The sequence below is a fragment of the Aedes albopictus genome, chromosome 2, assembly GCF_035046485.1.
Source record: "Aedes albopictus strain Foshan chromosome 2, AalbF5, whole genome shotgun sequence".
NCBI lineage: Eukaryota > Metazoa > Arthropoda > Insecta > Diptera > Culicidae > Aedes > Aedes albopictus.
The window spans coordinates 436,784,997-436,812,773 of record NC_085137.1 but is presented as its reverse complement, the minus strand read 5'-3'; the positions used below and the strand labels follow the sequence as shown (position 1 = coordinate 436,812,773).

The 27,777-nt window shown below is 40.7% G+C and overlaps 1 protein-coding gene across 11 annotated transcripts in view; it reads right to left on the bottom strand.

Annotated features, from left to right (window-relative positions):
* Window positions 1-27,777, bottom strand: part of LOC109406423 (calcium-binding protein E63-1) — a 389,205-nt gene that overhangs the window by 106,352 nt on the left and 255,076 nt on the right. For all 11 annotated transcript variants that reach the window (XM_062853679.1, XM_062853684.1, XM_062853676.1 and 8 more), the window contains one exon: window positions 6,420-6,563. In XM_062853679.1, coding sequence (XP_062709663.1) covers window positions 6,420-6,563 — 144 coding nt within the window. The remainder of the gene's footprint in view (window positions 1-6,419; window positions 6,564-27,777) is intronic.

Sequence of the window (27,777 nt, the reverse complement as noted above, 5' to 3'; positions counted from 1 at the left end):
CTTTTTTAGTTGTAACCAGGTAAATAACGAATTCTTAACAATTTCTCATACGCTTTTTTGTAAAGGACCCCATTAAACCCTATCCAATTTTCAACTCCAGATATGTATGAAGTGGGCCAAGTTCTTGGACATATTCTGAGTAGAAATCTAATCAACATTTCCTCCCCTTTCCCGCTGATCGTAAGGACCTGGCCAGGTCACTATGGGGTGGCTCCATATAAGCAGGTGGCCAAAATATTTTCGCGTTTATTTTATAATGTTTTGCTCCTATTTGTAGCATTTATGCCTAAAGATATGAAAGACATGTTGAACAGGTTCTTTCAGCACGTCAGTTTTATACACCATGAAAATACAAGGACATTACATACTTTGAGGCAAAATGGATTCTAATTCGTGAAAATACGCTTCGTTAAGAGATCCAAGCCCAGATTTAGACTGCACTATAATTGATTTACCGAGAAAAGCGGCCATGGCGATCAAATGTTTCCTCAGAGGTATTAAATAGCCAGTCGGGTGATTTTATATAGCAATATCTCAATCATCACCAACAACTTGATTGGAATTGCAGAATAGCAGCTAGTAGCAAACAAATTTGATTTCAATGTCTCCCAGGGATCATAAACGAGGACATAGAAGTAGTCCCGAAGCGAAACTTTGCGAAACTATTTTTGTATGAAACGGTCTGTATGGAGAAAATTTGAATTTTTTAATGTGGTATCATTTAATAGTTTTACAATCAATATTTCTACGTCTTATATGTCATTCAAAGGTTTATAAGCAAGCTTTCAGCAACTACTTTAAAAGTATGACATTTTTCATTTTAGCCAAAGATATGAGAAGTTGAACATTTCATTCATTTTACCAAAACTTGGCTATGGTCTCATTTTGCTGCCAATATCTCGATAAATATAGGGATTAGCAAACTAATATTCTAGGGTTAACTGGTCCAAGTGGTCTATTTCCAACTCCCGAACCTGAATCTCAAATTGAATAAAGTCAATTTTCGATTTTTGGCCACCTGAATCCCCTTAGTGCAGGTGACGAGAGTTCGTTAAATGAAAGGTTTGTCAAGTCCCAGGCAACTTTTCTAGCGCATTAAACGTCTCTATCGACAGCCACTACAGGATGTGTACGGTCGCGTCCAAAACTTTCTCCAGGAGTTATTGTAGGATCCCTGCAGGAGTTTTTTATTCTTTCGACTTCGAATACTGTCAAACGATTTTGAAGGATTCTATCAGTACTCGTCCTTGAAATTAACCCTACCGTTACCAAACCCCCCTATCGAGAGTGCGAAAAAACACTCTTTTCGCTATAACTTTTTTTGTTTTTCAATATTTTTCAACCAAATTTTGACACAAGAAGCGGATATCCTTCTAGTTTAGGGATTTTTCAGGGATTTTTGGAATGGCCACCTGGTTCCGGAGTTATTCCGGAATCAAAATGGGTCATTGAAATTGGCCATATTGGATAAAGTGAATATTCGATATGAGAACAGTTAAGTTTTTAAACCTAAATTAACTAGAATGATAGAAACATATGTCTGGAAGTCCATACCGGTCACTAAGTGCCTTGGAACCAGTTTTACGGATGTTCTGGGGTCATTTTTTGAATATGATTCAATACCATCATGCGACACCTCAAACTTCGTGATTTTTCAAGATACTTCATTCTGAACTGGTTTTGTGTTATCCAAAATACTTTTGGCCATTTTGGAACCGATAGGCGGATTTCACGGGAATTGGTTCTGGTGGTCCCGGGGTCAAATTTTCTAAGATGAATAAACACCATCATGCGACATATCAAACTTCATGATTTTGAAAGTTATAGAATATTATTAAGATGATTGGTCATTTAGAATACATTTGGACATTTTGGAATCGGTTTACCGATTTTCTGTAATCCAGTTCCGGGGCAAAGTTTTGGAAATGGTGCAATATTGTCATTTGGAATTTCAAACATCGCGGTTTTCAAAATACACCATTCACTAGCGTAGCCAGAAATTTGCTCTGGGAGGGGTTTTAGATGGTCAATAATACCTTTTTTTATTCGGTACTCACATTTCGTAAATATATACAGTGAATTTTAGCCGTAGGTTGGAAATAGCGAAAATTTTTTTCGCCACAAAGCGGTTTATACTGGAAATTTGTTCCAGAAATTTTGGCTCTGGGGGGGTTTTAACCCTAACACAACCCCCCCCCACCCCTAAAGTTTCACCAGACATTTTTGCAGAGATTCCTCCAGCAATTCCTCCTAGGATTATTCTAGAAATTCCTACTATGATACCTCCTGCAATTCTTCTAGGGATTTCTCTCGAGATTTATATTGTTTTTTTTTTCAGGAATTCTTGGTGAGGTTATTCAAGACAATCTTCTTGAGATTCTCACAGAAGTTTCTCCGGCTCCTTCAGAGATTTTTGCCTGGAATTTCTCGAGAAATTCCTCATAGGATTCCTCCAAGAACTCGTTTCGGACTACCTTCAAGAATTGATTGCCTGCAATTCCTTCAGGGACTCTTTCTCGGATTTCTGTGTAAGTATCACAATAAAACTTTCTGGAAGAGTCATAGAGGGTATTCTTGAAAGAAACACAGTGGGAATTGCTTGCGGAATCCCAGATGGAGCTCCAGGAGAGATTCCATGGGAAATTTTCGGAGAAATACCAGGATAAAGTTTCTGGAGTTATTACTCGAGGAAACACCAAAGAAACTTCTGGAAGAAACATAGAAAGATTGTTTTTGAAGGAAGCCCAGGAGAAAATATAAGAAGAAACCCTAGAAAAACTAGGTATTACAGTAAGAATTTCTGGATGAGTCCTGGGAGAAATTGCTGAAAGAATCACAGCAGGAATCGCTTCCAGCTGGAAATCCTTCAGGAAAGCCAAGAGGAGCTTCTGGAGCTTTTCCAGAAGTTCTTCCGGCGATTGCTCCAGGAACGTCTTCAGAGATTTTATTCAGGAATTCCAGGATCTCTTAAGCAGTTGCAATTGTGGTTATGCCAACAAATCCTCCTAGGACTCCTCCAAAAGTTCTTGTCTTCATTACTACTTTCAGGAGTTCTTCTAGAATTTATCGAGTGATTTCTTGTGGGATTTATTCAAGAATATTTGCTGGGATTATTCAAGGCAATAATTTGAACATTCTGCAAAAAGTTCCTCCGGCGATTCTTCTAGGAATTCATTTAGAGATTTTATCGCGGGATTCCTTCACTAATTTCTCATGGGATTCCTCCAGGAGCTCCTCGTGACCTTCCTCCAGAAATTTCAGCTAGAATTCATCAACAACTCTTCCTGCGGTTCTTCCAACTATTCTTGCTAGGACTCCTCCAGAAATTCTAACTGTGAAACTTCAAAAATTCTGCTAGGGATTTTTCTAGAGCTTTCTCATGGCTCTTTTGCTGGGATCCTGCCTGGCAACCCTTCTGGAATTCTTGCCGTAATTTCTTCGGTTGTTCTTCCAGGGATTTCTTCAAAGAATCATCCAGGAATGCCTCCAGATATTCCTCATGAAATACCTGCAGAAACTCCTCATGACCTTCTTCCAAAGATTCCTTAACCAACTTCTCCTGCGGATCTTCCAACAATTCCTGTCTCAGAAATTTTAACTATGGCACCTCCAGGAGTTCTTCTAGTGATTCCTATAGGATTTTATCCTGGCATTCTTGCTGGATTACTTCCGGGAAATCTTCGTGAGATTTTTTCAGCATTTCCTCCTGTGATTTCTTCAGGACGTTCTCTATGAGTTCCTCCAGAATACCTCTACCGATTCTTCCAGGGACTTCTCTAGATATCCAGATATTTTTTCTAGGAATTTCTCTTTGTATTTCTCCAGGAGTTCTTGATGGGTGTTTATACGTAGTTGAATTCTGTCGCACCCTAATACCAAACCAACATATGTTCCACAAGAGAATCTCTCTCTCTAATTATCTTTGCCCCGATCAACCCGAGCACAGCAGTTGTAGGTACACCACAGGAGAAACTGTAGCAAAAAAAAGTCAGTTATCCCCAGAGCGACCGTGCGCGCGTACCTATCGTTCACCGCGACCGTGTTTGAAGAACGAATAAATTACGGTTGTATCGTACCAGTTTTTTAGTCGCACAATAAAGTGTTTTAATTAGTAACCGCGGTTCAAAGTTCAGTGCCATATCCGAAATCCGGTTCCAGTGTGATCCTGTGAGAACAATGGGGTTTCTTTAGAATGTCCTGCATAGTTTCGTTCAGCAATTCCTCTTTAAACTTCTGCTGAATTTAACACAATGATAAATCCCAGAGTCCTTCAAATAATTCCTTAAGAGATTTTTCCTTAGATTCTTCCTGAAGTTCCTCCGGAGATTCCTCCAGGTATTTTTATCCGAGAAATTTTATCCAAAGATTCCCTCATAAATTTCTCAAAGGATTTCTCCAGGAGCTCCTATTGGCCTTCATGAAAGAGTAAAGTGTGGGTCCGGAGATAAACTCGTTAATACAGATAAAAAAAATCCATTTCATAGCACCAGAAATCATATCGTTTATCTGGCTTTTAATGTATGAGTCTCAAACTCTTAGTAAAAAGCCACTATCTTGAATTTTGAGCCACCATTTTGGGTTTAAGTCCGCGATCTTGGATATTTTGGTTGCCATTTTTGGACTCCGGACATCTTCCCCATGTCCAATATACCCATATTGCATGGTTACTCCATTGAGCTGCTGCCATCTTGAATTGTGAGCCACCATTTTGGATTTTGGGCCGCCATCTTGGATACTTTGGTCGCAATTTTTGGACTCCGTACATCTTCCCAATACCACATATACCCATATTGCATGGATTAAGGGTCTAAAACTCCACTGAACAGCCGCCATCTTGAATTTTGAGTTGCCATATTGGATTTCAGACCGCCATCTTGGGTATTCTGGTTGTGATTTTTTTACTCAAGACATCTTCTGCATACTAAATATGTATACCCATATTGCATGGTTTTAGAGCCTAAAACACAATAGAACAGGCACCATCTTGGAATTTGAACCGCCATCTTGAATTTTAGGCCACCATATTGGTTATTCTGGTCGCCATTTTTGGACTCCGGACAACTTCCCCATACCAAATATACCCATATTGCAAGGTTTTAGGGCCTAAAACTCCATTAAACAGCCGCCATCTTGAATTTGAGGCAGCCATCTTGGATTTAAGGCCACCATCTTTAATATTCCGGTCGCCATCACATTCGGACACCTTCCCCATACCAAATATATACATATTGCATCTTGAATTTTGGGCTGACATCGTGTAATTTATGGTCTCCAGTGTTGATTTCCGCACAAAATTTGTCAACCATGCTAAAGGTTACGAAAAACGCCGCAGTTTGATGTATCGTATGATGGGGTTAGGTTCAGTTTTTTTATACGGCCAGTTCTACCGGTGCTGTTCCGGATCACTGAAATTTCCATAACTCCGGAATGCCTTGACCGATCCAGACCATTTTTAATAGCAAACAATGCGGTAAAATTCCGGTTCGATTCGAAAAATCGGCCGATGGGAAGTGCCTTAAAAGTGAGTGAACTTTTCTGTACACATACATAGGCAGACATAGGCAGACATACACACACACATACATACACACAGACATCATCTCAATTCGTCGAACTGAGTTGATTGGTATATGTGACTTGACCCTCCGTGCCTTCTATCGAAAAATCGTTTTTTGAGTGATCATATAGCCTTTCAGTACACTTTGGTGTAAGAGAAAGGCAAATATATATATATATATATATATATTGAAATATAAGATGTTAGCAAGTTACACTTAAGGAGAAACTTCAGAGAATACAAACATGGCTGCCACAATGGCCGACTTGGTCCCCCACTCACGTTTTCAAGAGCACTAATATTGAAAATCCGTAAACAAATGCTCTCGATTTGTAAAAGCTAGGAAAAACAAGTGCGGCTTGGCTCGATACTTTGTTCGTCAGATTTGTGCCTCTTCTAAAGTTTTTATGAAAAATTGCAATGGGATTTCTTGACGATTCACCTTAAAATTTCAGCTGAATTGGAGCATGGGTTACGGAGAACGACATGTTTAACGTGAGAAGCTTTGCCTGAATATAGAATGAAAACGATTTTAAATTACCAGTATTGTATCCATAAGAAAATTCTTAAGAAATTTCTCTAGATCTGTTTCTCGATCAGTCACTTTGATTTTTTTACTTACAAACATGTGTTCATTTTTTCCACAAATTTATTTTAAAAAATCGCTTCTAACATTAATATTTTCTTAAATGCTAGAGGAAACGGTTAAGGAATGCTATTGATATTGCAATTTATTTTTTTATTTTACCTCAAAAACCCCAAATGTGATGTTGAAGTCTTACTGCACTTTCTTTTCTCCTGACAGCTCTAAAAGCACTATACAAAATCCCACAAACACCACAAATTCTGAATCAGTACCCACCTGTTCTGCTGGCTTCCCGCAACAGGTCGTCGATGAGTTCGTCACGCACGTGGATGCCCAGATTCCGCAGCATGAACTGCAGCTCCTCGGGCGTCACGTGGCCATCCTGATCCCTGTCCAGCAGGTCGAACGCCGTTCGCAGATCTAGAAACCAGAAAAAGCAGAAGAAGAAGAAGATAAACGAGGGCAATTACTTTTCACTTTTCGGTTATTGTGGTAACAAAGTATAATATTTGTGGAGGGAAATTGGCATGAAATGCGTCGTTAGAAAACAAAAACGTTCGATTTGATACATATCTTTTCCTACTGGAGAGCGAATTTCACCCCAATCCCTTCTTGACATTAGCCCTTGGGTCGTTTGTCGCCACAATCTGAAAGAAGCGTATACGTTTGGATGCCTCCCCCTTCTTCCACGATGAAAAGCTTTAGATCGTTCAGCGCACAAATGTATGACATTAGCATAAAATCCTACTGACTACTTTTCGACTTTTTTTCTCTCTCTTCATTCAGTTGCGTTCCGATCCATTACCGAAGCTGGAAAGCGGTGTAAAGAATCCGTACCCGTAAAACATGGCATTGATAAGAAGGGCAGACGTTCAGAACTTCGCCCGAGCCGCCGCCGCGCCGGTTGGTGCACATTTACATAATCAAATCTTGAAACTTTGTTGGAAGGGGAAGTTTGGAGTGGAACGGAGGAATGTCGTTTTACTGAGAATGTTCACGTGTTTTCGGTGTTTGTCACGTGGTATTATTTGCAGGAGGATGGGATGTCTGTTCTGGTTTCACTTTGCGAAAGTAAGTTTGGATGCTGTTTGGAGAGAGATTGAAATGTTTATTGGTGTCGTGTGGTATGAAATCTTTTGAAATGTATGAATTTCATCATTGCACTATATGGTTTGTGTTATTAGTTAGATTTTCAATTTTCTTATTGAATTTAACCCTTATGTGGCCGACAGGGTACCCGGGTACCCAGCACTCATTTAAAATACACGGTGTAGAAAAAAGCAAAAAGTTTGTCGGACACATAACGGTTAAAAACTTTAATGGATCAATTCCAGCAATGGTTCATATATTTCTTTTGTTCAAGCTAATATAGTCCTGTCGGTAAGAAATCAGACACACAGCAGCATACAATACTGAGGGCTGGCTGCAATTTCCGGTGTTTGATCCAGGAGCTTTTCCCAAGACAAAACACTTACTGTGCAGACAAACCAGGTGCACTCTTCATAATTGAGGTGAGTTAGTATGTCATGATAATTAATCAGTTTGGATCCCCTTTCTTTTATAAAAAAATATATCTACGAAATATGGTGCGGAAGTCGAAAGATGCGACTGCCATGCACCATGTTGAGACTCATTGAATTATTGCCATCAAATGCAGCATACTGAAATCATGAAATAAATTAAAATTCCATGCCCAATCTGAACATCTCGTCACAATATAATTACTAATAATTTATTTCACATTTGAATTTTATATGCTCCATTTTGGTATATCATACACCAAATTGCGTTCCTTGTACCTGATTCATGTTGACTTCAGCACTACATTAAATGATGTGTACCATTTCTGCAATTCTTGCACCTTGCATCTTACCATGCAATGTTGAGAATCACTGTACCATGGTGGCAGCTTATGCACCATCAGTAGGTCGGCTCCAGGGGCAGTAGGTTCTCTTCCATTTGGGAAATTTGTGCCTTAAATTTATGCACCATACTGACACGTGTATTTTTTTAGCATTCCATGTCCAACCAAGATGTTTTCAGAATTATCTAGGCGTCTATGTTGGTCTCACGCAGCATCTTTGAATCAATTAGTGATGTCAGCACCACATTTCAACACCAAGCCCCATTTTGGCTTTTCGTATTCCAAAACTGTATTCCATGTACGTGAACCATGGTGACTTCCGCACTACATTGAATTCCAAGCACCATTTTTGCAATTCGTGCACCTAGTTATACAAAATGATGAGAATCACTGTATAACGGTGACGGAAAATACAGCACACTTACATCATGCACCTTGTTCAAAGCCACCACGATGTGCACATAATCATTTAGACTTCCGCGCATTATGCTAATCTCATGCACTGTCTTTTAATCATACTGATACCATGCACCATCATTAAAATTCTTGCTCCATCAAAGCTTTCCAAGCACCATTTCAGCCCGTATTATATCATCTCATTTAATGCATAGTTTTGGTGTTAGCAACATTTGTTTATAGTCTATGCACCACATGGTACATGGAATGTTATTTTGATGTACTAAATGCTAAATAGTACATCAAAATAACATTCCATGTACCTGGACCATGTTGACTTCTGCAGCACATTTTATTCCATGCACCATTTTTGCAACTTGTGCACCTTATCATGCAACATACATATTAATACTCACTGAATGACGGTGACAACTACTGCAGCACACTCACATCATGCACCTTCTTCCAAGTTTTTCATGCACTATTTTGGCATTCGCTATATCATCTTGATATCTTATGCACCATAATGATGTGGTTCATAGGTGCCAACTTAGGGGTGGCAAGCATGGTTTTGCCCCCCTCCCCCCCCCCCCCATTTTTGACGATTTTTCGATTTTCCCATACAAAAAATCAGAAAAACCAGGCTATGCACCACCCCCTCCCAATAATTTGACCAAAGTTGGCGCATCTGATGTGGTTCACATTTGAATTCCATGCACAATTTTGGCATTTTTAGTACAAAATAGCATGCCATGTACCTGGACCATGTTGACCCCCGCTCCATATTGAGTTTGCTGCTCCATTTTTGCAATTTCGTGCACCTAGAAACCTTTTGAGTATAACAAAATAATGATGAAACTAATGCACCATTTTGACATCATGCAGCTTCTTTGCATTTCTTGCGTCACCATGATATTCACAGAATCATCTCGGCACCATCTTTGAATCAATTATGTGTCTTATGCGAAATCATGCACCATCGTCACATTTCATGCACTACCAAAGCTTTTCAAGTGCAATCGTGCGTTATCATTTAGGCATGTACCCAAGTAACACACTTGTCACAAAAAAGTCACAGCGTCGCAGGTTTTTGTTGCGTAGGAGTCACTGTGACTTAAATCTAACAAACAAACACTTACTTGCTAGAAGTAAGTCACAGTGACTTTTGCGCAACTTAAACCTGCGCCGCCGTGACTTTTCAGCGACAAGTGTGTTACTTGGGTATTGCACCATTATTATTTTTGAAGTTTCCTACATCAAAAAAGCATTCTAGCATAAACAATGTCGACTCTAATGCATCATACTGACAACATGCACCATCTTTGAATGCCATGTTCCATGTCAGTATTCCATGCACCAAACACCATGCTGACATTATGCACTTTTATGGCGGACAATACCTGGAGTAATTCTTGAAAGACTTCCGGAAAAAAAATTCTGGAAGAGTTCCAGGAGAAATACCTGGAGGAATTTCATGAGGAAACCCTTTGGAGCCAACAGAAATGGACTGATGATAATCTGGGTAGATTTTGTCATTCAATCTTACCAAAAACTAATGCCAAACCTTGGTTCAGTCAATATGACTTTAGCCGTAACTTGATCAAAAATATGAGCAGATTAATGGCCAATCATTTTTGTCTCTTCTCTCATCTTATTCGTATAGGCATCAAACAGACGAACGTTTGTGAGTGTGGAAACGGGTACGAGGACTTCGATCATGTTTTATGGTACTGCCAGAAGTATGACGACCACCGTAGGGCTATGACGGACGAACTTCATAAACAGGGACTGACTACCCTAAATAGTATTCGAGATATCCTAAGCATTCCAAACAAGAAAATATTGATTGTTATCAACGATTTCATTAACAAAGCTAAAATTATTTTATAGAAAAAATATGTTAATTGTGAATACTAACACAGACTTTAGATAGTGAAAGTCTTTAAAAAATAATTCCCTAACTATAATTTATTTCCAATTATGTAAATTGCTACTCGGCACCGTTTTGCTGTAATTTGCTATTGTGCCTAATAAATCAATAAAAAATGGGGCTCGCCCCGAAAAAAAAAAACCCTTTGGAGCCTGATTGGTTTGCCTTCGCTACCGTAACCTCCCTGGTCTCGAACACGTTTCTTATGCTCGGTTTCATCGCCGGGGTCATGTTGACCCCTCCGGCTCCAAAGGGTGAAGGAATGCTCGGAAGAATTCCTAGAGGAAGCTTTGGAAATCTCCTGGAGTACTTCCTGGAGAGAATAATTCCAGTATAATTTCCTGGAAGAACTTTTGAAGGAATTGCTAGAGAAATTCTTGAAGGAATTCATGAAGGAACCTTGGAGGGATTGCAGGATAAATCCGTGGAGGAATTAAAGAGAAAATCGCTTTAGGAATCCTTGTAGGATTTCCTGGAAGAATCCGTGGAGGGATTCCTAGAGAAATTTCTGAAGGAATATGTGGAGGCATTTCAGGAGAAATCTCTGGAATTCCTGTAGAAAGCTCTGCAAAATTGCTGGAGAAATTCCTGAAGGAACTCCTAGAGGGATACCTGGGGAAGTTCCTGAACGAACTTTTGGAAAAATTCCTGGAGAAATTTTAGGAGGAATTTCACAAGATTTCCTAGAGGAATATCAGGAGAAATTCCTGGAGAAACCATCGGAGGAATCCCAGGATTACTGAAGGAATTTCAGGACGAATCCATTCAGGATTTTCTGTTAGAATCAGAGGAATTCCTGGAGCAATTAATGAAGGAATTTCTGGTAGAATTCCAGAAAGAATTTATGGAAGAACTCGTAGAGAAATTTCCGGAAGAATTCTTTGAGGAATCCCAGGAGGAAATCATGGAAAAATTTCTGGAGGAGCCAGGGAAGTTTTTCGGCTTTGCAGGCATCAAACGCAATCAAACGACTAAATATCGTTCTTCATCCGACGTTTCGGTGTTTATTACACCTTCTTCAGGGAATTAGAACTTGCAATCGTTCTCGTTTTGTGGAGGAGTTCTTGGAGGAATTCTTGGAGAAATTCTGGGAGAAATTCATGGAGGAATTTTTGGAGGGTTCACTGGATGTGATCCTGGAGGCATCCCTGGAAGAATTCCTGAAGGAACCAATAGAGGAATTTCTGGAGGAATCCCTGGAGGCATCCCTGTAGAAATTTTTAGAACAATTTCTTGAGGAATTTCTGGAGGAATACCTGGAGAATTTGCAGGAGAAATTCCTAAAGAAATTCCTGGTGGAATCCTTTGAGAAATTCCTGGAGAAATTCCGAGTAAAAATACTGGTGGAATCCGTGGCGCAATCCCTGGAAGAATTTTAGGAGTTATTCCTGAAGGAATTTCTGGAGGAATTCAGGAATCCCAGAAGGCATTCCATAAGGAACCTTTGGAAGGATTCCTAGAGAAATTCGTGGAGGAATACCTGGAGGCATTCCTAAAGGAAACTATGGAAGAATTTCTGGAGGATGCTCTGGAAAATTACTGGAGAAATCTCAGGTGAAAGCCCTGGAGGAATTTCTCCAGTAGGAATTCTTAGAGATATTCCTGGAGAAAACCCTGGCGGAAAACCTGTAACAATTTCAGGAGGAATCCGTGAATCAAATCTGGAGGATTCCTGAAGGAAAAAATTCTGGAGGAATCCCAGGTGGAATCCCTGGAAGAATTCCTTAAGGAATTTATGAAGGAATTCCATTGAGGGATTACTGGAGGAGTTTCTAGAGAAATTCCTGGAAGAACTGATTGGAATCTCTGTAAGAACCCCTGAAGGAATCTCCAGAGGCCCAGGAACCCAGGAGTTTCAGGAAGAAGCCGTGACGAAATTTCTGGATGTATCCCTGGAGACATTCCTGGCGAAACCCTGGAGGACTCCCTCGAGGAATTTATGGAGGAATCCTTTGAGTAATTTCTGGACGAGTTAGAGGAATTCCTGCAGGAATTACTTAAGGCGAAACTGGAAGCATTTCCTCATTTTTTGGTTTATGATTTTTTATTAAATAACGAAGCAATATTTTCAAAATCGGTTTTCGTGCACATTTAGAGTATGGATCAGGGTATCTTCTGATTTTTTTTACGCGGTAGAAAATGTTTTTCGTTTTTGCAGAAACCATTTTTGAACAAAATTTCACTAAAAAATTGTTTCTGCAAAAACGAAAAACATTTTGTACCACGTAAAAAAATCAGAAGATACCCTGATCCATACTCTAAATGTGCACGAAAACCGATTTTGAAAATATTGCTTCGTTATTTAATAAAAAAATAAAAACCAAAAAAATTAGGAAATGCTTCCAGTTTCGCCTTAAAGCCCTGGAGGAATTTCTGGTAGAATTCCAGGAGTATAATACCATGATTCTATTTTGCACCATGGTCATGTCTTGCACCATCCCTCCTAAGCAAGATCCCTGTGCACATTATAGTGGTGATTTATTTTTCGAATATTATTAAGTCGCATAAGATGCTATATTACATCGCAGTATTACACACCGTAAATCGCATAAGATATCGTTTCAAGTCATACAGCGTCACAGTTGTCACGCCAATGCACGTACGCATCCACTTTTGTACGCATATGGCACTCTCGCTGCATCTTATGCGATGTAACTTTTCTGCATAAAAGTATGAATAATAAGGTCAAAAAACTTCATTATACTTGTAAAGTGATTATCAGGGCCCAAAGGAAATTAGGAATTCGTATGCATTTAATGTTAGGAACATAGGTACTTCCAAAAACATTGTATCAGTTTCAAACTTACAGTGTTTTTTTTCCGCATAACTTCCTATATCTAAAACCACAATCTCTCTCTTTATCAGAATAAATTTATTGAAAAATCTCGAAAATGTCTTTTCCAACATTGTAAATCGATGTTTACCACTGGCTGCCGTTCATTTCTCAAGCACCCCACACACGTCCATTAAATTACCCCAGAAAACGACCAATCTCGCGTAACCTATGTCATCGCACATTTTCCACTTGTAATACTTTGATTCAATGTCACACAGTGCCGCCAGTCGAAAAAAAAAATACACACTCCATCATCATGAATATTTTTTCTTCCTTCGAACGACCTTATATCGGTGCACAAACCGTGAGAGAAATTCACACCTCATTTCACCCACATCGAATCGGTTTATTTCCATGAAATTTCGTCGCGGAGGGGTCAGTCCACATCAAACCGGGGCGGCGGTGGGTGACACATTTCCGATTTCGTAGGCTAAGGTTAAAGAAAGGTCCAACAGTTTTCGGGAAAGTTGACTGTACCGAACAATAACATTAAATGCAGTTACAATATGTGATCCTTCAGTGTAATGATAACACTTATGGTCATGAACCTTTACACTGAATGATGATACCAACACAGAGTATCACATATGGATACCATAACAATATCAACATCGAGAAAAGGAGATTGGATTATAAAAGTTTAACTACTATACTTCATATGGTTTTCATATGATTGTTGCTTCATCATGTTGTTGCTATTGAGTTCATTGACATGACGACGTGTTGATGCGGAAGGTCATTCTATGCCACATCGATGATACATTACAATGCTTTCTAGTAAGGTACAGTAAAAAGAGGTGCAATGCCATTTAGTGCAGTTATCCATAAATTATTGAACCCTGTACATGATACCCCTAGTGGTTATCATCCGTCTATTCTTCTTCATGGTTCTACGTCCCCACTGGGACTTGACCTGCCTCACTTCAACTTAGTGTTCTTTGAGCATTTCCATAGTTATTAATTAAAGGGCCTTCTTTGCCTGCCATTGCATGAATTTTGTGTATTGTGAGGCAAGTACAACGATACATTAAGCCCAGGGAGTCGAGAAAATTTTTCGACCGGAACGGGAATCGAACCGTCGGAGCCGTCTCCGGATTGGCGATCCATAGCCTTAACCAGTAGGCTAACTGGAGACCCCATCATCCGCCCATTATGGAGTAGAAATTCACTGCCGAATATACAAATATGCCGTAAGATACAAGAAACGAACAAATCGACTTGTTCTAAACGTTTTCTACAACCATACATCGTATGGTTTTCATATGGTAGTGACCCAACAAAGGTTTTAATAAAAACAGAATCCACTGTGTGATAATTCTGCGGAACATTTGAACTTGGCTACAATAAAAATGATAAAACAACTATACAGCTTATGTTATCAATCATAAAACATATAATTAAAAACACCATGAGCAAAAAATTTCATTGCTATTAATTATTAGGTTTCCATGGTTTGGTTTTCTAAGCCATTTGCCACACAGTTGCATTGCTTTGCCAAATAGTAAATAATATGAATCTTATTAGTGGAGTTTCTAGTAGTTATTGTTTTGAAAAACCATAAATTTCCCTTCGGGTAGGCAGCACTACAAAGAGACAGCTACTTTTTCACTGTGGCATATTTTCGACGGAATTGCGTGCTGACAGTTCATCCCACGCGTCGTCGTTGTCCACCTCCTCCTCCTTCTCTAGGTAGAGTTGTCTGACTGTCTGCCTGCCGTTCGGCGTTTTCCCCAACCCTTGCCCCGTTAAGACCGGGATGTTTGTTTATCAAAACAAAGTCGATATAATTAGTGGCAATTAATCAACTAAATTGTTTATCGTTTTCATTTTCCAACAGTCGCATGGGACGTGGGACTGCTACAGCCGGCGGCGAACTGGTAGTCCAGTTTGAGTTGAAAGGAATTTTTAATTTGAGATAGGTTTATTGTACTGGAAAGTAGATGATACATGATGGAAGATAGAAGGTATAAGGTAGGATCAGAGTGTCACTAGTAATCCTACATTTCAAACAGAAGACTGAAAACAGCTAATTGTAAAAGACAGAGAAGACAGAGAAGACAGAGAAGACAGAGAAGACAGAGAAGACAGAGAAGACAGAGAAGACAGAGAAGACAGAGAAGACAGAGAAGACGGTTTAGACAGTGACTACATATTAGACAGAGAAGACAGAGTAGACAGAAGAGACAGAGAAGACAGAGAAGACAGAGAAGACAGAGAAGACAGAGAAGACGAAAAGCGAATAACGAAACAGACGAAGGATGCAAAAGACAAAATACGAAAGAAGTGAAAGAGATGAAAGACTAAAGAGACGAAATACGAAAGTGGCAAAATACGAAAGAAATCAAAGAGACGAAAGACGGAACAGACGATAGACGAAGGGGTCAAAATAACCGAAATGCGAAAGAGTCGAAAGACGAATTACGAAAGAGACGAAAGAGATGAAAGACGAAAGAGTCGAAAGACGAAAGAGTCGAAAGACGAAAGAGTCGCAAGACGAAAAAGTCGAAAGACGAAAGAGTCGAAAGACGAAAGAGTCGAAAGACGAAAAAGTCGAAAGACGAAAGAGTCGAAAGACGAAACAGTCAAAAGACGAAAGAGTCGAAAGACGAAAGAGTCGAAAGACAAAAGAGTCGAAAGACGAAAGAGTCTAAAGACGAAAGAGTCTAAAGACGAAAGAGTCGGAAGACGAAAGAGTCGAAAGACGAAAGAGTCGAAAGACGAAAGAGTCGAAAGACGAAAGAGTCGAAAGACGAAAGAGTCGAAAGACGAAAGAGTCGAAAGACGAAAGAGTCAAAAGACAAAAGAGGCGAAAGACGAAAGAGTCGAAAGACGAAAGAGTCGAAAGACGAAAGAGTCGAAAGACGAAAGAGTCGAAAGACGAAAGAGTCGAAAGACGAAAGAGTCGAAAGACGAAAGAGTCGAAAGACGAAAGAGTCGAAAGACGAAAGAGTCGAAAGACGAAAGAGTCGAAAGACGAAAGAGTCGAAAGACGAAAGAGTCGAAAGACGAAAGAGTCGAAAGACGAAAGAGTCGAAAGACGAAAGAGTCGAAAGACGAAAGAGTCGAAAGACGAAAGAGTCGAAAGACGAAAGAGTCGAAAGACGAAAGAGTCGAAAGACGAAAGAGTCGAAAGACGAAAGAGTCGAAAGACGAAAGATTCGAAAGACGAAAGAGTCTAAAGACGAAAGAGTCGAAAGACAAAAGAGTCGATAGACGAAAGAGTTGAAAGACGTAACAGTCGGAAGACGAAACAGTCAAAAGACGTAAGATGAAAGAAATGATGGACGAAAGAGATGAAATACGATAGACGAAAGAAGAAAGAGATGAAACACGAAATAGACGAAAGACAAAAGTGCCGAAAGAGACAAGAAAGATAAAAGATGAAAGAGGTGGAATACGTAAGAGTTGATAGACGAAAGAGACGAAATAGATGAAAGACGAATGAAATGAAAGACGAAAGAGATGAAAGGCGAAAGAGACGAAAGACGAAAGAGACGAAAGATATAGAAGACGAAAGACGAAAGAGATGAAAGACAAAAAAGACAAAAAACGAAAGAGACGGAAGACGAAAAACCGAAAGAGACAATACGAAAAAGACGATAACGAAAGAGATAAAATATGAAAAAACGAGAAAGACAAAAGAGACGAAAGACGAAATAGATGGAAGACAAAATATATGAAAGACGGAAGGGATTAAAGGCGAAAGACAAAAGACACAAAAGACAAAAGAGATAAAAGAAACGAAAGACTTATGGAAGATAAGAAACAATAAATGAATTGGATGAATGATTGAAAATATCTTCAACCAACGTATTCGCCATAGGTAAACATCAGTCTGTTCTCCTCTCTGAGACCCCATGTGATGGGTATGTGCTGCTGCGTGACCGGCCGGCGACGGCCGTAACAGGAAAGAGGCACCGGAAATTGGCTCAAGGTTTCTTTCCTTAAGCATATCGACGACCGGCTCGTCTCGACAACGACGATGACAATGGGCGAAGGCTTCGAAAAGCACTGAACTCGAAATGTGTGCTGTATAGGTATGTACGTTTATTCCATCGGAATGGATCTGGTGCTTTGTGTACACCTTCTAGTCGTATCTAGGTGGGTGACCGGAAAATCTTGTTATATGCTGTGCGGGATTCTGGAAACCAGTCGTTCGGCTCTGTGGGTTGTTGGTGGTACGGCTTGTGGTTGAATGGATTGGCAACAGCTTTCAAGAGTTGGAGTTTGACGGGAATTTAAGATTGCTTGAAGCACTATACAAACAAATGCATGAGAATTTCCGCTCGATTGAAATGTCTCTTCTTTTCTAAGGATTAAGTGCAGCGCATATATGCTTCGCAACTGTTGTCTTCATTTGGCTGAGATGGAATTTTAAAAATCACTACTACGTCAGTATCGAACTAAAAACCATGAGTGACCAGATATACGCAGCATACTATAGTGGGCTGGAGTGCACGCTAAATTAATTGTGACTGAAATATTTTTAACGCGATTTCATTCGGATGGTCAGTATTCTGACTTTTCTTGTAGCCATCCAATTTTGAGTTTCACACAAAATCGCAGGTGTACTTGACGGCAAAAAGTCGAATAGGATATGTACGATTCAGCTTTTCATATTGACATTTCAATTTTCTTTTTCAACCCGAATCACCACTAAGACAGTGTGCTGCTTCTCGACAGATCATAATGGGTGAAAAATAAAAAAAAATATGAAACGAAAATATGACAAAAATGGCAAATGAAGAATAATAATTGTTACAACTGTTTCTCCGAGTTGAATTAACTATTATTTTTTTCTACTACTTTGACACTGCAGATAAAATATTCTATTTAAAGGATTCGAGGGGTTCTTAGGCAGCGTTGCCATCCTTGATTTATCTGAATTTTCCAGATGTTTGAGGTCTCGTTTAAAAAAAATTTGGAAAATCCGAACATTTTTCTTCCGGAATTTTTTTTGTAAGCAGAGCCATATTCGCGTGTGCTAGCCATAGGCAATGGGCCCATATAGCCGAGGCGGTAAACGCACGGGTATTCAGCATGACCATGCTGAGGGTGACGGGTTCGATTCCCGGTCGGTCCAGGATCTTTTCGTAAAGGAAATTTCCTTGACTTCCTTGGGCATAGAGTATCTTCGTGCCTGCCACACGATATACACATGCAAAATGGTCATTGGCAGAGGAAGCTCTCAGTTAAAAACTGTGGAAGTGGTCATAGAACACTAAGCTGAGAAGCAGGCTTTGTCCCAGTGAGGACGTTACGCCAAGAAGAGAGAGAGAGAGCCATAGGCAATTCTTTCGTTTTATATGGATTTGTGCTTCGTATGACGGTGGGAGGGAGACCCAGTTTCGTCAGTAGGAGTGCCAGGTAAGTTTTTGTAAAATCTGGATGGTTTGAAAAGTTTTGTCTGGAAAAGTCTGAATTCGTGTGCAAAGCCTTAAAAATTCCGAGCTAAACCTTACAAATTCTGGAAGAAAAATGTTAGGATCTTCCAGACTTTTCTAAAATGATACCTCAAACACCTGGAAAATCTAGACAAATCTGGAAAGATGACAACACTGTTTGTCAGTGTGCGGTGACTTGTCAACTGTGCAACTACTACATTCGCTTGAAATCGGCGATTTATTTTAAATTTTTTTTCGGATTTCATTCAATGGCGGGGGACCCTGCTTCAAGCAGCCTATTGGCCTATATAGTCACAACATCGCGTAGGCATTCGGTAATACATTGTTGTCTAGGTTGAGTTTTGATACGTGTTCTTAGTCTCAAGCTCAAGGACATCATTAATTTCGTAGCAAAGTTTCCCATTCTAAACCAGTGAGGCGTAAGACCACCCAAGTTATCCATCTATCTCAATCGAGGTGCTGACTGGTCGAACCGCATCAAACGGCTGCAATCACCATCTTGTTGCTCCATCCGCCTCTGCACCTTCTCGTCAGGATAAGGGACTTTGACTTAGGTAGGACGACGGCTCCCATCCGCAAGGCAAACACAGTTAACCGAACCACAAGGTATATGGGATAGGAATCTTATGACTGATCCTATCTAGTAGCGACCTTGGCCAGAGGTCGTCGGCGGCGGTGCATTGATGGACTTCGGTTGAATCATTATCCCGTCGTCTCCGTGCAGATGCACACTCAGCAGGAAATTGCATTTGCTGGTGGTTCTTCGTTTGCTCCGTAAATCAGGGGTGTTGTACATGTGCAAGGTGGATATGATTGTTTCATGACTTAGCGTAGATAGGTAAACTTCGTGGGAGTACCGTCAAGCGGTGGCATATTGGACACTTATTGTGAGGAACTCTCAGTAGCAAACATGTTTATAGTTATTTATGTGTTATAGTTATTTATGTAACGAGTTGCAAAAAGTTGATTTTTTCAGCACTAGTCGTACATTTATACGAACAGTGTTCAGTTTTGCAACGACTTACATGCAAAATTTAATGCAATGTTTTTTTTTTCATTATACAACTCATGTGAGTTGCAGTGGGCCCATATAGCCGAGGCAGTTAACGCACGGGTATTCAGCATGACCATGCTGAGGGTGACGGGTTCGATTCCCGGTCGGTCCAGGATCTTTTCGTAAAGGAAATTTCCTTGACTTCCTTGGGCATAGAGTATCTTCGTGCCTGCCACACGATATACACATGCAAAATGGTCATTGGCAGAGGAAGCTCTCAGTTAATAACTGTGGAAGTGCTCATTGAACACTAAGCTGAGAAGCAGGCTTTGTCCCAGTGAGGACGTTACGCCAAGAAAGGAGGTGAGTTGCACAATGTTCATGATTCAGCTCAAATGAGCATTATATACATATTTTTCACTACGCAACTCATTTCAGTTGCACAATGAATTAGTTCGGAAATGGCAAAAGGTTATTGCAACCATAACAAATTGCAAATGCTCCATAGAAAATCAAAAAGCGCTCCATAAAGAATGAACATATGTTCCATGAACACGGCACGGTAAAGGCTGGGTATGCTGCGCAATTCAGATCCCATTGTGATCCACTAGCCTCTGCCCAGCAACTCCTATCCCTACCTCCACGCGGTACCGGCCGGAAACTATGAGCAACCTTAGGGAAGATCGGGTAACCAACCCCGGTGGGACCTTTGGTCGTAGGCTGACAGGGAAGGGGGGGTTTGCTTCGGCAAACCTGAGCGTCTGTTCTCCAGGAGGAGCGGCTCACAACAGCGTCTGATCCCCATGTTAGGGGCGGCTGATCTACGTCCGAGTGCCAGGGAAGGACTCTAAGCTCAACTGTGCACTATGGTCCTCCGGAAGGTAGGGGGTTGGTGTCAGGCCCTACGAGCCAGCCGTAAAAACCCATTGTAACGGAAAATCAGCAACAGAATAATACGAACCGAGACCAACGGCAACGACCCCAGCGAACAAAAAGGACTTGCGATTGGAAACTCGGTACGTGGAACTGCCGATCTCTCAACTTCATTGGGAGCACCCGCATATTCGCCGATCTACTGAAGGACCGTGGGTTCGGCATCGTAGCGCTGCAGGAGGTGTGTTGGACAGGATCCATGGTGCGAACGTTTAGAGGTAATCATACCATCTACCAGAGCTGCGGCAACACACGCGAGCTGGGAACAGCTTTCATCGTGATGGGTGATATGCAGAAGCGCGTGATCGGTTGGTGGCCGATCGACGAAAGAATGTGCAGGTTGAGGATCAAGGGCCGATTCTTCAACTTCAGCATAATAAACGTGCACAGCCCACACTCCGGAAGTACTGATGATGACAAGGACGCATTTTACGCGCAGCTCGAACGCGAGTACGACCGCTGCCCAAGCCACGACGTCAAGATCATCATAGGAGATTTGAACGCTCAGGTAGGCCAGGAGGAGGAATTCAGACCGACGATTGGTAAGTTTAGCGCCCACCAGCAAACGAACGAAAACGGCCTACGACTCATTGATTTCGCCGCCTCCAAAAATATGGCCATACGTAGCACCTTTTTCCAACACAGCCTCCCTTATCGTTACACCTGGAGATCACCACAGCAAACGGAATCTCAAATCGACCACGTTCTGATTGACGGACGGCACTTCTCCGACATTATCGACGTCAGGACCTATCGTGGCGCCAATATCGACTCCGACCACTATCTGGTGATGGTCAAACTGCGCCCAAAACTCTCCGTCATCAACAATGTACGGTACCGGCGACCGCCACGGTACAACCTAGAGCGACTGAAGCAACCGGATGTCGCCTCAGCATACGCGCAGAATCTCGAAGCCGCGTTGCCAGACGAGGGCGAGCTCGATGAGGCCCCTCTAGAGGACTGCTGGAGTACAGTGAAAGCAGCCATCAACGACGCAGCCGAGAGCACCATCGGGTACGTGGAACGGAATCGACGAAACGAATGGTTCGACGAAGAGTGCAGAACGGTTTTGGAGGAGAAGAACGCAGCGAGGGCGGTAATGCTGCAGCAAGGGACTCGACAGAACGTGGAACGTTACAAACAGAAGCGGAAACAGCAGACCCGCCTCTTTCGGGAGAAAAAGCGCCGCCTGGAAGAAGCGGAGTGTGAAGAAATGGAACTGCTGTGCCGTTCCCAAGAAACACGGAAGTTCTATCAGAAACTCAACGCATCCCGCAACGGCTTCGTGCCGCGAGCCGAAATATGCAGGGATAAAGACGGAGGCCTCTTGACGGACGGACGTGAGGTGATCGAAAGGTGGAAGCAGCACTTCGATCAGCACCTGAACGGCGTGGAGAACGTAGGCACGGGAGCCCACGGCAACGGAAGGAACGACGACGCCAGTGCAGCGGAGGACGGAAATGAACCAACTCCCACATTGAGGGAAGTTAAGGATGCCATTCACCAGCTCAAAACCAACAAAGCAGCTGGTAAGGATGGTATCGCAGCTGAACTCATCAAGATGGGCCCAGAAAAGTTGGCCACCTGTCTGCATCGGCTGATAGTCAGGATCTGGGAAACCGAACAGCTACCGGAGGAGTGGAAGGAAGGGGTAATCTGCCCCATTCACAAGAAAGGCGACCATTTGGAATGTGAGAACTTCAGGGCGATCACTATTTTGAATGCTGCCTACAAAGTGCTATCCCAGATCATCTTCCGTCGTCTGTCACCTAAAACAAATGAGTTCGTGGGAAGTTATCAAGCCGGCTTCATCGACGGCCGGTCGACAACGGACCAGATCTTTACCGTACGGCAAATCCTCCAGAAATGCCGTGAATACCAGGTCCCAACGCACCACCTGTTCATCGACTTCAAAGCGGCATACGATAGTATCGACCGCGCAGAGCTATGGAGAATCATGGACGAAAACGGCTTTCCTGGGAAGCTGACTAGACTGATTAAAGCAACGATGGACGGTGTGCAAAACTGCGTAAGGGTTTCGGGTGAACTATCCAGTTCATTCGTATCTCGCCGGGGACTGCGACAAGGTGACGGACTCTCATGTCTACTCTTCAACATCGCGCTGGAAGGTGTGATGCGACGAGCCGGGCTCAACAGCCGGGGAACGATTTTCACAAAATCCGGTCAATTTGTGTGCTTTGCGGACGACATGGACATTATCGCTAGAACATTTGGAACGGTGGCAGAACTGTACACCCGCCTGAAACGCGAAGCAGCAAAGGTCGGACTGGTGGTGAATGCCTCAAAAATAAAGTACATGCTGGTAGGCGGAACCGAACACGACCGGATCCGTCTGGGTAGTAATGTTACGATAGACGGGGATACTTTCGAGGTGGTGGAGGAATTCGTCTACCTCGGATCCTTACTGACGGCTGACAACAACGTGAGCCGTGAAATTCGGAGGCGCATCATCAGCGGAAGTCGGGCCTACTACGGGCTCCAGAAGAAACTGCGGTCGAAAAAGATTCACCCACGCACCAAATGTACCATGTACAAAACGTTAATAAGACCGGTAATCCTCTACGGGCACGAGACATGGACCATGCTCGAGGAGGACCTACAAGCACTCGGAGTTTTCGAGCGACGCGTGCTAAGAACGATCTTCGGCGGTGTGCAGGAGAACGGTGTGTGGCGGAGAAGGATGAACCACGAGCTTGCTGCACTTTACGGCGAACCCAGCATCCAGAAGGTGGCCAAAGCCGGAAGGATACGGTGGGCAGGGCATGTTGCAAGAATGCCGGACAACAACCCTGCAAAGCTGGTGTTTGCAACGGATCCGGTTGGCACAAGAAGGCGTGGAGCGCAGAGAGCACGATGGGCGGACCAGGTGGAGCGTGACTTGGCGAGCATTGGGCGTGACCGAGGATGGAGAGCGGCAGCCACAAACCGAGTATTGTGGCGTACTATTGTTGATTATGTCTTGTCTTAATGATGTGGAACAAATAAATGTATGTATGTATGTATGTATGTATGTATATGTTCCATGAAAATGTGCCATGTTACCCATAAATAATTGAAAACGTTCCATACTTAATGAAAAAATGTATCGGTAACACATAAAATTTTCTCATTAAAAGTGAAATTTTGCACCAATAAATAATACTGAAATGCTCCATAGAAAAATGCAAACGCTCCATAAAAAAATAAAATTGTACCCATAAAAAAATGAATATTTCTCCATAGAAAAATTAAATTGCACCATAAAAAATTGAAATTGCACCATAGAAAATAGACAAATGTTCCATAAATATTATCAAACTGCACTACATAAAATACAATTTGCACCATCAAAAATTGAAAATTCTTCATAACTTTAAACATTTGCACCACTAAAGCAGTGCAATGTAAAGCAATTCAGCCCTGTCGAATTAAATTATGAGAATATGCTATCTAAGGAGAATTTTCGATTTTTCATGGAGCAATTCATATTTTCTATGGTGCAGTTTGATAATACTTATGGAGTATTTATCTATTTTGTATGGTGCAATTTCAATTTTTTATGGTGCAATTTGATTTTTCTATGGAGCAATATTCAATTTTCTATGGGTACAATTTTAATTTGTTATGGGTCATTTGCATTTTTCTATGGAGCATTTGAATTTTATTATGGAGCATTTCAGTATTATTTATTGGTGCAAAATTTCACTTTTAATGAGAAAATTTTATGTTTTACCGGTACATTTTCCATAAAGTATGGAACGTGTTGAGGCACTGCCCACTGGCAACACGGGTATTGCACACGACCACAGCAGCGAAGCTAAGTTGGGGCAACCTTAAGATTAAATGTTATACGTCAACGAAGGAAAAGAACCAAAACAAAATCTAATCAGAACGAGAGTGAATTGCATAATCTTCTATTATCACGTGGTAAAATTATAAATTAGTTAACGTCGGATATTCCTGTTAGATATTCCTTTAAATATATTCCTTTTTCTTCTATTAGTTGAGTGATTTGGACGGAAGTGAAGAATTGCCGTTAACAGACAAGCAAATTAATTGATTTCATTTCTAGAAGTATCTTTATTTCGCCGCTAGCTGCCGGGAACTTACAGTTACAGTTTTCTAATAAATCCCACTACATCAGTCAGTAAGTAGAAATAAGTAATCAGAAAATAATTACTAAATATAAAATTTACCATATACATCATTGATGCTGAAAGGAAGGAAATTTCGCTAAGAGTGAGGCAAGGTTCAGAAGAAAGAAGAGGAGAATTTGTTCACTTAAAGGAAACTATTCATTTTCAAGCTGCTGAACATCAAAAGAGCTGCTACGAAAATCAGTGACCCATCCGAACAGAACGTTTTCAATTATTTATGGGTAACATTGCACATTTTCATGGAACATATGTTCATTATTTATGGAGCGCTTTTTGATTTTCTATGGAGCGTTTCTATTTGTTTATGTGTGCAATAAATAGGCTGCCTTCGGAAATAGTAATGATCACTTTTTTTGATACCGAAATGAGTTATATAAAAAAGCAGTTATGATACGGAATTGCATAAAAATATTGTTACATTTCTTGCTTTGTCCATAAAGATTTTTATATTGTTGTTTCAACTGTTTAGGCCAACTTTATTTTTGGGGGCAACTTGGACCTGCCAACAAAACATTTTCATGGTTTATACAATCAAATAACTTGCCAGATCTGGCAAAGACTACGGCAAAGACTAGGGCAAAGACATACAATTTAGTGAAATTTAATGAGCCGATATTATTGTAGTGTTGTCATTGCAAAACTGGTTACTCTGGTTACTCTCTCTCTCTCTTCTTGGCGTAACGTCCTCACTGGGACAAAGCCTGCTTCTCAGCTTAGTGTTCTATGAGCACTTCCACAGTTATTAACTGAGAGCTTCCTCTGCCAATGACCATTTTGCATGTGTATATCGTGTGGCAGGCACGAAGATACTCTATGCCCAAGGAAGTCAAGGAAATTTCCTTTACGAAAAGATCCTGGACCGACCGGGAATCGAACCCGTCACCCTCAGCATGGTCATGCTGAATACCCGTGCGTTTACCGCCTCGGCTATATGGGCCCTGGTTACTCTGGTTACTCAAGGTTTCCAAATTTCAGTACCCTTATTTTGATTCCTACATACGTCCTCATTGAAATGACTTCAGAAATTCTTTGCACATGGGGCATAGGAATTGATGCAGAAATCTCTGAAGGAATTCTTGGACATATTTTTTGAAAAAAAAAAACCACTGGCTCGGGGGGGATTAAGAGAGTTTAAAAAAACTAAAAATAAATAAGAATTCATGAAGGAATACTTGCAAAAAAATTCTGCCGGAATTCCTGGATGATTTGTTTGAAGGGAAACCTATGGAAGTTTCTGAAAAATCTATGAAAGATATTTTGAAGAAATCCATGCAGCAATTACAAAGATACTCTTGAAAAACTGAAGGAGCGTATGGTGATATTTTTGAAGAAATCACTAGAAGAATTTCAAAAGGATTTCTGGAGGAATTTCTAAATGAACACCCCATGTCTAGACAAATATGTAGTCGCATTGTTTGTACAAATCTATGGAGCAATATCTGAAGTAATCCAAGGGAAATTCCTGAAATATTCAAAGGAGAGTTTTGTGAAGAAATTTCTAGTAAACCATGCTTGCAGAAATACCTTTGCAAAATTCCTGAAGAAATTTTTAAAGGAGAAATGTCTGAAAAAGTACTTAGAGGAATACACATGGCAGAGTCTCCGAATGAATTTCTGCAGGAACCCCTGAAAGAATTTCTGCTGAAGTAATGAAAGACATAATGCAAGAATCTCAAGAGGAATCCCTGAGTAAATTCCTGGAAACATTTTGAAAATTTACAATGTTATTCTTAGGAGTTGGAGAACCTGTATGAATTCCTGAAAGAAGCCCTGGCAAGAATCTGTTAACAAATTTCTGAAAAAAAAAACAAAAAAAAAACCACAGCTCAGGTGAGATTTTAACTCACGACCCTTATTCGCAAGACAAGTGCTATGATACAAGTACCTGGAACAATGATTGAAGGCGCGGCTGGAGAAATTGTTAGAAGTTTTTTTTTTTGATGGAGTGCGTGAAATATTTTTTGGCAGGAATTTGCAAGGAATCTGCTGGAACCAATGTTAGATGTCATGCAAGAATATTTATACGAATCCCTGAAAAAAATAATCCTGGAGACATTCTTGAGAATTGCCAATGGAATCCTCGTTGGAGCTCGTAAATACCTAAGCCTAATACCTAATACATAGCACGTAAATAGGAATTCTTGAACAAAACTAAGGAAGTAATTCAAAATAAATCGCAGGAGGAACTTAAGAACGAATCCATTGAAGAATTCCTGAAATAAAAAAAAATCTTTAGTATTCCAGGAAAACTTTTTGCAGGAATTGTTGGAGAATTTTCTGAAGGAATCGCTAGAACCTCTAATGAATCAATGGAAGATTTTTTCAAGGAATCTATGGAAAATTTTCTAAATGAATCCTTGGAAATATTTCTGAAACTCTTCAAAAAGTATCCAAAGGAAATTTTCACTGGAGCAATTTCTGAAGAAGCTGCTGGAGGATTTTTTGATAGAAGCCGTTGAATATTTTATGATAGTATTCCTGGAGACATTTGTAGAGGAATCCATGACGCAAATTTTAAAGGATTATATGGAAGGTTTTCTTGAGAATTTCATTTTTTTTATTTAAAAAAAAATCTTCACAAGAAATTCGGAAATTATTATTAGAGGTATTTCTAAAGGAATCTCTGGAAAAGTTTATGGAGGACAATTTGTAGGAATTTCCTAATGAATTCCTGAAGGCTTTTTTTACAAGGAATCCCGGAAAGAAGTTCAGAAGGAATTATTTCCAAACTCATGGCCAATTTTCCCAAAAGACTCCTGGAGGGGTTTCCGAAAAATTCTAAAAAAATTCATGGCAGATTTTCTTAAAGAATCCTTGGAGAAATTTGAAGAACTTTTGAAGAAATTTCTGAAAAAATCTCAAGAAGATTTTATGAAATAATCACTATCGGAATGCCAAATGGTAATTGTGGAGGCAGTTTTAAAGGTATCTTTGCAGAGATTTTATAAAAGAACTGCTGGAAGAGCTTCTGTAGCAATTCTTAGGGGAATTTCTAAAAAAATCCTATGAATTTCTAAAAAAAAAATCAAAGAGGCTTTGGATGATTTTTTGAATAAATCTCTGGAGAAATAACTAAAAGGATACGATCAAGATTTTCCAACAGAAATTTTGTTTGGTCG